We start from the raw sequence: 12,015 nt of genomic DNA, 5'->3' as shown, positions 1-12,015 counted from the left end.
CTATTTTAATTCATTTTTATGTCTGTTATTTTAATTTATTTTTTTGAGTTTTTGATTGATTTTTGTGTTTGTCAAGTTGATCGGCTCTAAAGCTTATTCAAGGTGAATTCTGTAACTTTTCTTTGATCCTCTCGCCTAAAAGCTATTTTCACTTCAGTAGAAGATCAAGCAATAAATAGTTGGTTGTAAAGCCCCAAGAAATGGAATTAGAGCCAACAAAATAACATAGGCACTAAAATGTGAAAATTATCAAGATTGCTAACCCAATCCATATTAGAAAAAGCAGATAGTGAAAAATAAATTACCTAACAATATATAATCCATGATACATAGTACCTTGAAGTTAGTACAGTACATGTTTCAGAGCTTTCCAATAAGTGACTATAGGACGGTGCATAAATTTAGACAACTTTAACCATAAAATAATCAAGCTAGTAAGATTAAGATATTGTAAAGCTCTAATGATGAATCTATATGACGAAGCATCAGTATAAGAAACACCATCAGTGAGTGCCAAAATAATGTTGGGTAAAAGTAGTGTTACTACACTCTTGGTATGAAGCATATCAATTTTATATAGGAGCTATTGGATGTATTTATTTAGAGATAGTAAAAACCTATTAGGTGGAGGGATAACCTAAACACTAAGAAAATAAAAAGATTGCCTAGGTCCTTGAATGAGAATTTTGAAGTGTCAATAGAAAGCTATAAATGGGGTCAATTGCTAAATTACTTATGTATTAAGCTATTAATTTAGGTTATATTTACTCTCATAAATTAGGGAGAATATTTCGCTTACCATATATAACTCTATAGGATCACTTTATATAATTAGCATGTACAACTTTAGTTTTCTTGTATAGTTGGTAATCCTTCTGAGAAGAGAAGACAATTTAAACCATTTTGTTACCTTATCTGGGCCTATACTTAGAAAATCTTAGCTTTCTCAATCATAGCCTTAGTGATTATAGAAAAATAATATCATGTATGTGTTAAGTTCACAAGGGAAACTTATGCTACCTGAGAGTCTCAATTGGAGACACTTCTTAAGGGTAAGGAGTTATGAATCACATAAATAGCAGCACCAAAAAAAGATCTACTGTAGCAAACAAGGCACCTTGAGTTGCCAAAGATAATCATATCATGAGTTGGATTCTTGTTTCTATGGAGCCACATCTCTGATTCTTTCTTTGCATCCACATAGGTCTATAAAGGCCATATGGATTATCTCAAGTAAGTCTATAACCAAGATAAGAATGCTACACATTTTCATCTTGAGTTAGCCATTGCTAACTATATTTAAGAGGATTTACCAATTCAAGAATACTGTCCCAATTTTTTCACTTTTTTAAATGATTATTCAAACTCGTTACAACCAAAGTCTCTGCAGAAAGATTGGTGGCAATACAATAAGTATACAAAATCAATCAAAAGGATAAGTTTCTAATGAAGTTAAGACAAATTAGCTTAGGCATGAAGTTGATAAGATATACAGTAAAACCTTTCTATAGTAATATTATTATAAGAATAATTTTTACATAGTGATAAAAAAATTTTAGTCCCAATTCGGGACAATAATAAGTAGGAATAAACTCTCCATTGTAATAAGTTATAAACTTTTTAAATCCCTTCTTAAGAAAATATTTCTCTATATAATAATATTTGTATATATAATCTTGAACAATATATGTTATGCTATGTTTTGACTTACTATATTATTGTTTTGTCTCAATAATTTTATTTATATAATCTGATAAGATATTAACGTATTTTATCTCTGGTTTCTATCATTTCATCAACAAGATTAAGTATTAAGTCCAAAAAAAAAAATTTAATACTTAAATCTCCATTAAATTATAACATCTTCATAGTTATAAATTGTTTTTTATTCCAAGTGTATGACTATAAAGAGATTTTACTGTATTGTTGTTTTAAAAGCATAGCTCCAAAACTCATCAGATAAGAAAGCACAATAAAGAAAAGCCAAACTAGTTTCAACAATATGACGTTCAAAAAACCTGTTACATTCAAGTGTATGTGGTACAGTTGTAAGATGAAAATACAATTAACAAATAAAGAAGATATTAAGGTTGTTCTGAAAGATTTTTTAATAATAATTTTTTAATGTTATGTTTGATTGAAATCTGTAAGAGAATTCATTTTATTTGAAAAAGAGACATGAGAGAAAAGATAAAAATAAAAATAATAATATTGAAAGAGATATTTTTATATTATGGAGTATATTAACTTACTAATATAAAAATTCATTTAAAAATTCTACCTATTTTGTTAGAATTTAGTTTAGCAATAACCGATTCCATACAAATTTAATTATTTAGAATACTAAATTAACTTTAACTCCATTTAAAATATATAAATTTTAGATTCGCAAATGAATTCCATTAATTTTTTAGATTTCAACCAAACACTATATAAATGACTAAGAACATCATAGACATTAACTATCCTTTTAAGGAATAAAACCAAATACAAAAACAACAAATATAATAAGATACTTAAAACCTTCATTGGATTAAATCAATCAACTCCAGATATCAAAGAAAATAGGTCCAAAAGGAACATAACTAGTGAGAGAGGAATTTGAAAAAGTTAACTTGTGCATGTTATTACAATGACATGAATTACATAAGAGAATTCGGCAATGGATGAAGAAGACAATTCAAGTTGATTTGAAGAAACTAGAAGGTTTAAAATTTTAGTAGAATAATAATCAAGTCAAGCATGCCATTTAATAGAAGCTTTACTGGTTGAAAAAGCAATGATTTGCTGATAAAGGGCCGGCATTTAAGCGAGGTCACTCATAAACATCATTCTTAGTTATGCTTTCCATAAGGAGTCATGTGAGAATTCGATGATAGTATTATTTTGAAGACAAATTTGAGAAATAGAAATAATTTCATAGAAAAGACATAAAGAACTTTAGATAAAATAAAAGGTTAAGAGTTTTGTCATATTAATGGTTAATAGTCCCTTTATTGTTAATAGTTAATTTTAATATTCTTCTTATTTGAAAAAAATTAATTATTATATCCTTTCATCATATCTTTTTTGTAAATGGACGGTTATTTTTATTTAAAATACTAACTCTACCATTAGAAATCTATATTTGAACGTTAGATCCTCTATTTTCAATAATTAGTTTTAACATCATTCTTAAAAATATTAAAATAATTAATCTAAACTCATAATATAACAATTTTAAATAAAAAGATATAAATTATATTAGAATAACACTTTTTAAAAAAAAATTTAGATACTTCAATGTTTAAAAGTTAAATTTATAAATTATTATAGGAATTAAGGAAATCAAGATTTGCACTAAGATACTTTAATTAAAGAAAATATCTTATATAAAATTATATAAAAAGATTTTATAAGATAATATATTTTATAATTAATCAAATTAATTAATATTAAGTTAAGACAAAAAAAAAGTTATAATTTAATCATATTTTTTTAATATATAAATAAATCATAGAAGAATTATACATACAAAGCTTGGAGTTGACTATAATGGGTGATAGCAATAGTAATATTAGTGAATTTAAATTGATATTTTAATTTTATTTAATATTTATTTTTAATTGAACGATGTAATAACTTAACGTAGTAAAATGATAAGAATGTTAAAATTAATTTTTGAAAACATAAAGATCTATGAATATAATATAATAAAACTCAGGGATATTAAAATATTTAATCCATTAGGGATATATTAAACATTTTATTTATATTTAGTGTCTATTTTTAACTTAAAAAGACGTAATAGTTTAACAGAAATAAAAGACAGAAATGTTGAAGTAATTATTAAAAATATAAGGACCTACTAGTATAATTGACATAATTAAGAGATATTAATAAAAGAGTTTAGTGGATCAAGTATGAGTAATAGGAAGTTATGTACCGAGATTACTTACAATATATTTTATATTTATATTTATATTTATTTTTTATTAATATAACTCTAAATGATTTATTTTAACATTGTAGTTTTATACAAATTATTATAAATAAATAAAATATTAAAATAAAAATTATGATTATATTACATTGCATATATTCTTTTATTATAACCAAACATACTATCGAAATAATTATTAAGTTACATGATTATATTACATTTTATTTTGTGAGTTACATTTTATTACATTTCATAATTGATTATATTACATTTCATTTTGTGAGGTTAGTAGCAAGGTGAGCCCGTAGGACAGGACGTGGAGGTGGAGGCATAGTTGGATTGTGAATGGGTGGCATGTATTTTGAATTGGTAGCAACGTTTGGTCAAATGGCATGGTTGCTCACAAAGCTGGCATTTTCCCAAATAAGGAGGAGGTTGGGAGTTGGGTTAGATGGGATGTTGCAACCATTTTGGCTTGTTGCAAGTATCAGTAATAGTTTGTGTGCCTTTGGTAAGACGAAGTTATTCTTTTAATTGGGTAATCCGGCCTCTCAAGGGTTTTGTTTATGTATTGGCTAGAATGATCCAAGCTTCACAATAAGTTTTGGTATACGCAAAATAAAAGGACTCATTCATCTTGTGGAATCGATAATGAATAGGCAGAATTATGAGATATTTTATTAGCTGTAAGACAAATATTATAGGTTAAAACAAAATATTCCTTCTATTGTACTGGAGAAACAAATGGCATGATATATATATATTAAGACATAAATTTTTAAATAGAAAAATACAAGAAACTAAAACTATTATAGAATATTAGACAAATAAATCTTATTTGACCAATCTGCTTGTTCATGTCTGTAATTTCCTTCTTAATAAGTGGATTTTGAGTTTGGATTTTAGAATTATAAACATATCAATTTTCAAGTTTGTTGTCAAAGAGCACTCGGAACTAAGCATACGAAAGATATATCCTGTAAATTTTTGCTCAATTATTGACCAAAATGGGTAAAAGTAGTAATAATAAATAGAGAAAATGTTGTCAGTACTTATTTTAAGAAAAAGTAAACATCCATTTAACATTCAAAAAAGAATTAGCTAGAATAGATTACTTGTGATATCTCCATTATTTTTGCTGCCCTTGTGAAAAATCACGAACCACAAACGAAATGCTACTGACATTTGGCAGTACATGCAAGGAGGATAATATGTTACAGGGAGTCTTAACACGATATTTTAACAACATAAACCCAAAAACTATCCCTTCCCGAAAGGAGAGAGGATTTGAGGGGAGTTATAACCATTTTGTCTCCCAAGAGCATTAGGCCGTTGCTAGTTTTAATAGACATCGAGCGGAACTAATAAACTTTGTTGGCAAATGATTATAGCTCAAAAAATGACCTATATCCCAGAAGTAGGATCAGAAATCTTTTTCACAGGATTTCAATTGTTCAATGCCTACATATTTATGAAACTTAAGCACTTTGCGAGATGGCCGATTTGTGGCTGTGGCTTCGCATGTTAGAGTGAGGAACACATCAATGACAGAACAATCAATTTTCAAAAAGATCCAATGAAATAAAGATCAGAAGGTTGACATCCAGCTAAGTTTTTCTATTTTCAACATCTGGCATCTATATGACGCACCTGCTCCTGCAACTTCTTCCATTAATACGTTTTTAATGTCCGTAAGAAAATTGAATGAGTTTTCTTCAAAGGTCAGGCATGCCCTTCCCAGTTTTGGCGTCATATGTCCTCTCCAATACAAGATCCATTGGAGTATCCTTAGGACCAGCTGCCAAGGGGGAAATGAAGAGGTAAACAATCAAGTTAATGTCGACATGCTCAAAGAAGAGCCAAAACAGATTTATGGACCATCATAAATATAACCAAAAGATGCTTAGTGTCATGTAATTTAAGGAATTCCTGATAAATTTAAATTCCTGAATCAACTATATATTAACCTGGCTTGGTTGCATGTAAAGTTACTTTATCATCTCTGTTTATCATTCATAGAAACTGGCTAGTTTTCTTTACTATCACTCCTATCAATCTCTTTAACTCCCTAATCAATTGCCAGGCCCTTTTCTCAAAACACATTTGAAATGCCAGTTAAAACTCAGAAACTTAGGTGCTTACTACCATCCAGAACAAATTAGCCTTTACTTTTCTGCTAATCATGAATCCTGAAGTGAACCGTGTGATTTAAAACTATAACATGTTGCTTCTGCTGACCTATATTTTCAGTTTTGCATTTCTTAAAAAATTTAGTTTCATAAGAGAACCTTCCTAGTTAAACCATCTGCTTATTTCCAACGGTTTACTCACTTTTCCATCTCTAATTTAACAAACTACTCAAAAGAAATTGTATAACTTTAGGTTCTGAATTTATTCAGAGTATAAATGCATATTTTTCCACAATTACTCGTTAGAAAACTACTATTCTTACACCACATGTCTTGAGGCTGTATCATGTTCAATATATATGTACATCACAAAAGATATCTTAAAAATGCTCCTATAAATTGCTCGGGAAAAAAAAAAAAAAAAAAGAAGATTGTAAGATTTAGTACTATACCTTCTGTAGGTCTTGGAGTTGTCCTTATCTTTAAAATCTCAGGACGCGGAATTATAGACCCAGATGCTCCTATGCCTCTAGAGACTCTTACTTTGGTACCGTCTTCTAGATATCTATATCCGACCTTGCAAGGTTTCCTGCATATTAGCCATAGATTTCAAATATGACTAAGAGTATGAAACAGTAGAAAGTAAAAAAAAAAAAAAAAAAATCAGTTATTGCACATGAAAAACCTTTAGTCAAAACCATACCCGGTGACTGGATCAAGAACTTGGACATTTGAGGCATGCAGTGGGGCTTCAACTGTGAAGATCCCACCTTCATGACCTTCACCTGCCTTGATGTGCTTTTTTACCTACATCCATAAAAGAAGAAGATTATGGATAATTTGATATGAACATAATTTCCATCTCATCCAGTGGACAGAATCATTAAAAAAATAAAAAATATTTCCACTAATCCATCTCATTATTAGGTAAAACATATAACAAAACTGAGCTTATAACTCAGAGATACAAGATCAGCAAGAAAGGACAGTAAAATCTATGACATGGCATAAAATATAGAGACGTTAGGGGAAAAAACAAATAAACAGAACAAGGCATTTTCTAGTAGAGCACAATTTTGTTACTTCTTATTTTTAAGGCCCTGATCCTAGATTCTCCTTTTTTGTGTAAATCCTTGGGGCTGAACTTCAAAGTAATGAAGTCATTGACATGTATTAAAATGCTTTTTTAGCTCATTGTATATTGGCCAACAACATTAATCCTGCACTTGCCTTGATTTCTCTCCTTTCAGGAAACAACTTGATATGGTCTAAACATGAGATGAGGAAAAATGTAATATGTATTATATTTAAGGAAAAAAGAAAAGGGGAAAAGAGAGAACTCATCAGCTCAGACACATAATTAGTTTGCTTAAATTTTAAATCACTTGATTGTTACCCAACATTTCTTTGAACCAACTTCAAAGTTTCATACACTTTTAATTGATGGAAGTAATTGAATATGATAAAAGCATAAACAATCAAATTTACTAAAGCATTTTGGCAGAAAAATTTGTAGCTGATACATAAGCACTACATCAACAAATAATGAAATTAGATGCCAGCACAAACAATAAAAAAGTATTATTCAATCTCCCAACAAAATGGTGCAATAAGCATTAAACTCGTACATTTTAAGCATTCTAAGAATACACCATTGCAACATAAGAGAATTCTTGTTTCTCAAGTCAAACAGAAATCTCATATCTCCAACGGAACCAAATTAGTCATAAAACATACATAAGAAGGCAGAAAAGTCCATTACCAGATTTTTTCCCTCGACAATAACTCGATTTTGAGAACGAATGACACGCTTAATAATACCAGTCTCACCTTTATCCTTTCCCCTGATTATGATTACCTGCAAATCTGAACAAATTAGTTAAAAGAGACAGACTAATCATCTGTAAAAGTAAAGAGGAAAAAATAGAGTCAGGATAGGATGTGAATTATAAAACTATTCTTACATTATCTCCTCTCAGTACTTTCCAGTGCCTGATTAGCTTTTCAGCTGCTTTCCAACCCATTTTCAACTGAGAAAGATATTAATAGAAGTACCTGAAAGTATCACAACAATTAACAATTCTTCTGCTATTAATTACAAAAGGCAAAAGATAAGAAACAGGGAACAAAAGAATTCCTCATACTTCAAAAAACTGCAAATACGAAAACAAAAAAATTGATGCTGTAAAAGCTAAAAGAATAGAAAGAGATGAGCCAAAAAACGAGTGCAAGAAAAAGAACCTTGAAAAGAAAGATCTAAGAACCTCTTTTTCAAGTAAGGGATTTTCTTCCTCTAATCCGTGTTGGTGATAATTCAAAGGAAATGGTTAAGAGGGTTAAAGCATTGAAATTCTGCCAGTGGCCTTGCAGTCGGCTTTTAACACCTACTTAACTGGGTTAAAAGGTATCAATAACTCTCCTCGGCAATCATTACTACAGGTAAGCATCAGTTTTTTTGGTGCAGAACTAACTAAACTCCTAATAAACCAAAATCGAACCAAAATGAACACTACAGGAAAGGAAACTGAACTAAAAGTCAAAACCAAACTGTGCAGTTCAATTTGGTTTAGTTTCTTGGATCTGCACTTCCTATCATTATCAATTCTTAATTCTAACTTAAATGCAGTTAGTATTCCAACATCAGGATCACTTAGGCTGAATTCATGTCTAAGTGCCTTTTTTTTGTTAAGAAAAAAACAGTAATACACTAAATAAACAGTAATATTCGTATACCTGCAAACCAACAAATTATATAAATTAATTTTGAGATGGTGATAAAAAGAATAAAATAGTCATCCAATTCTTCATATCCTAGTCCATAAAGCAAAATTGACCATACAGTATCGGTCTATATACAATACAACCCAACAAAAATTATATTTCAAGTATGTAATAGATAAATTCAAGCTTTGTACTAACAATCTCAAGTGACATAATAACATTTAGAAGAAGAAAAGAATAACAATTTCGTCATGAGTATATTCATAACTTCATGCATGAATACCACACAGTATGCAATGTATCAACAAAAGTAGCCAATGGAGAAGAAAAGAATAACAATTTCATCATGAGTATTTGCATAACTTCATGCATGTATACCACACTATGTATGCAATGTATCAACAAAAGTAGCCAAAACCCTAACAAGCTTTGTCAAAATAATTAAAACCTAATGCTCCAGAAGCTAACAAAGAATAAAATAATATAAAATTTGGACTAAAAATCCCATCATGTAAATGCATTTGATTACTTCCCCCATGGCCAATAACTGAGAAATCCATTAGTATTATTAAGATTTGGAAAAGGAAGTGTATACAACAATAAACAATCAAGGCCTTGTTTGGAATAAAAATCAATTAAATTGAATTCTTGCAAACTGATTGTCAACATATAGTATGATATCTTTGAAGAGACTTGTTTTCTAAGTTGAAAATATTGATTCTAGCAACTATAAGCTTACCAGTGATGAGGATTTCGACTAAATATGATTCGACTAAACTGAATTCTTGCTTTCAGTATTACAATTTTCCAAACACACCCCAAAAGTAGGCAAAGGAAGCAAAAGAAAGAAAAGAAAATTGAATCGGGAAATAAAGCAAAGAGCTTACTGAAATAGCAGAGCGAAGCGGGAGAGAGAGACAGAGAAGAGAGTGTGAGACTGTGGAGGCGCAGGTAGGGAACAAAGGAAAGGAAATTAAATTAAAATATATAGTTTAAAAAGTTTTAATTAAAGAAAGAAGGGAATTGGATTGGCAGGAAATTATTATTCAATTTATATAATCTTTAATTTCTTAAGAGATCTAAAAGAAAATTACAATTAATATATACTAATTAGATTTCTAAAGAAAATAGAAATAATTTTGTTTATAATTTTCTATAATTATAATAATTTTAAAGAAAATCGTACAGACAAAAATGCTGCAAGATTTTATTTTTATATATTTTTTTTTTGAAGTTGTATTATAATATTATTTTAATATTCTATTAGTATTTTTTAATATTATGCTATAATAATATTATTTTTATCATTTATTTTTTTCACTATTTCATTGTTATAAGAATTTAAATAGCTGTTAATAATTTTTATTTATATTTTTTTAAATTGTAATATAGTATTCTTTTAATATGTCAATATTTTTTTAGCATCAATTTTTTTAATAGAATTATTACAATATTATTTTTCTTTTTTATTTCTAGTCATTTTTTTATTGTTATAAAATTCAAATAGTTTATTTTTTATTATTTTTATTAAAATTTTTAAATGAGCTTGTTAATGTTATTTTAATTATATTTTCATGTATTATTAATTATATTTACTATATTTTTTAAAAAACACATTAATTGTTATAAAAATATATAATATTATTCAATTTATAAATATTAAATATAAAAATACAGAATAAAAATAATTAATCTATTTCATTTAATTAGTTTTATAAAATAATATTATTTCAGTATTTTTTAAATACACTAAAAATATCTTTATCTAATAAAATTCTGAAAAAAAAAAAGTAATTTGATTACCTGGTTTATTTACAGTGTTTTCGTAATTTCAGTGAATCTCCTGTTTTATGTAATTTCTAATAAGACAGTGTTATTGGATTTGTATGCAATATTAAATAGATGTATGTAATAAAGTAATTTGATTACCTGGCTTATTTATAGTGTTTTCGCAATTTCAGTGAATATCTTGTTTTATGTAATTTCTAATAAGACAGTGTTATTGGATTTGTATGCAATATTAAATAGATGTATGTAATAAAGTAATTTGATTACCTGGTTACTTTTTTGCAGGTTGTATTACTCCCCTAGTTGGTCATTAGAAATAAAAACAATTGTAACTGTATTGTTTTTCCAATCTTTTTTAAGATTGTAATCATTTAATCTAATCTAAAATATAAATTGTTTGGCTTCAATTTTCTTAAAATAATGGTGGAAGTTCAGATGGTCGTTGGTCTTGTTTGTCTAGTAAAATCATTGTTGGTACATCCAATAAATTTTGGCCTTTTTTATAAAAAAGGACTAAAGATGCAACTTCTATAGAGTCTTCAACTTCAATTTGCAATTTATACATGTAGATGATTGGAAAATAATTGTTAATAGGTGAGTTGTAATATTTTTTTTGAAATATATTGAGATGCATATATCTTGGAGTTGGGACCTTTGATTTTCTGAAGCAATCATCGCACCAATAATTGGAATCTTTGTTTTCCAATTTCTTTCTACAAATGTCACAAGCTAATTAGTACCAACCAAAAGTGTCGTTGATGCGCCTTATTCTCGCATTGACAATGAATGTTTGCTCTTATAGTTAAGTGAGAAGGTGTAATGCTACAAAATAATATTTTAGTTAAATATAGTTTTTATATTTTTAAATTACCTGAGTCTCAAATTCATATATGGTTTGCTTTATTTGTTCTATGGTTGTTATGTTTCTGAACATTTATGCTCTAATGGTTTCTCTTATGCACTAGGTGTTGGCAAAATTTTAAAGTTTTTTCTGTGTCTGACATTGATGTTAGAATTTGGTTAAAAAGTAGAGTTTTATAGTAAACAATATAAAATAAATCATTCTAACATGTTTTACCTTCTGCGCAATAATTTAGCTTCAGATATATCTAAATTGATATGGACTCGGCTAGCAGTCGTTAAAGAAAGTGTATATTGTTCTATTGTTTGATAACATTATAATTTAATAAATAACTAGATTGGGAAGAAGGAGTATGCATAGATGTCAAAGTTGTGTTGAAGGAGATTCCATAAATTTCTTTATTGTAGCCGCTATCAGAATGAAAATCCATTGTTCATTAGCATTTGTAATTTTAGTTGTATCTAATTATTTTGCTAAAGCATCTCATAATGTGGCTTTGACTTTGTTAGATCTTTTTTTTTTTGCACATATAAATAGTTTATGAAATCAATATTAAAAGTATATAATAATTGTTTAATGAACTTTATGTGCAT

The 12,015-nt window shown here is 28.0% G+C and overlaps 1 protein-coding gene across 2 annotated transcripts; it reads right to left on the bottom strand.

Annotated features, from left to right (window-relative positions):
* Positions 1–5,310: 5,310 nt before the first annotated feature.
* Positions 5,311–9,800, bottom strand: LOC8276582 (50S ribosomal protein L24). 2 transcript variants are annotated; one of them, XM_002532925.4, is made up of 6 exons: positions 9,660–9,800; positions 8,016–8,106; positions 7,814–7,909; positions 6,755–6,858; positions 6,504–6,640; positions 5,311–5,720 (listed from the first exon to the last, which is right to left on the bottom strand). In XM_002532925.4, the coding sequence occupies exons 2-6, from the start codon at positions 8,073–8,075 to the stop codon at positions 5,638–5,640; spliced, it is 480 nt and encodes a 159-aa protein (XP_002532971.2). In that variant the 5' UTR covers positions 8,076–8,106; positions 9,660–9,800; the 3' UTR covers positions 5,311–5,637. The 2 variants fall into 2 exon arrangements, with proteins under 2 accessions (XP_002532971.2, XP_015583176.2); XM_015727690.3 differs by lacking the exon at positions 9,660–9,800 and adding an exon at positions 9,512–9,644.
* Positions 9,801–12,015: the final 2,215 nt, after the last annotated feature.

The sequence above is a fragment of the Ricinus communis genome, chromosome 5 (genome assembly GCF_019578655.1).
Source record: "Ricinus communis isolate WT05 ecotype wild-type chromosome 5, ASM1957865v1, whole genome shotgun sequence".
Lineage (NCBI taxonomy): Eukaryota > Viridiplantae > Streptophyta > Magnoliopsida > Malpighiales > Euphorbiaceae > Ricinus > Ricinus communis.
The sequence above is the reverse complement of the archived record's forward strand: the minus strand, read 5'-3'. Positions and strand labels throughout refer to the sequence as shown.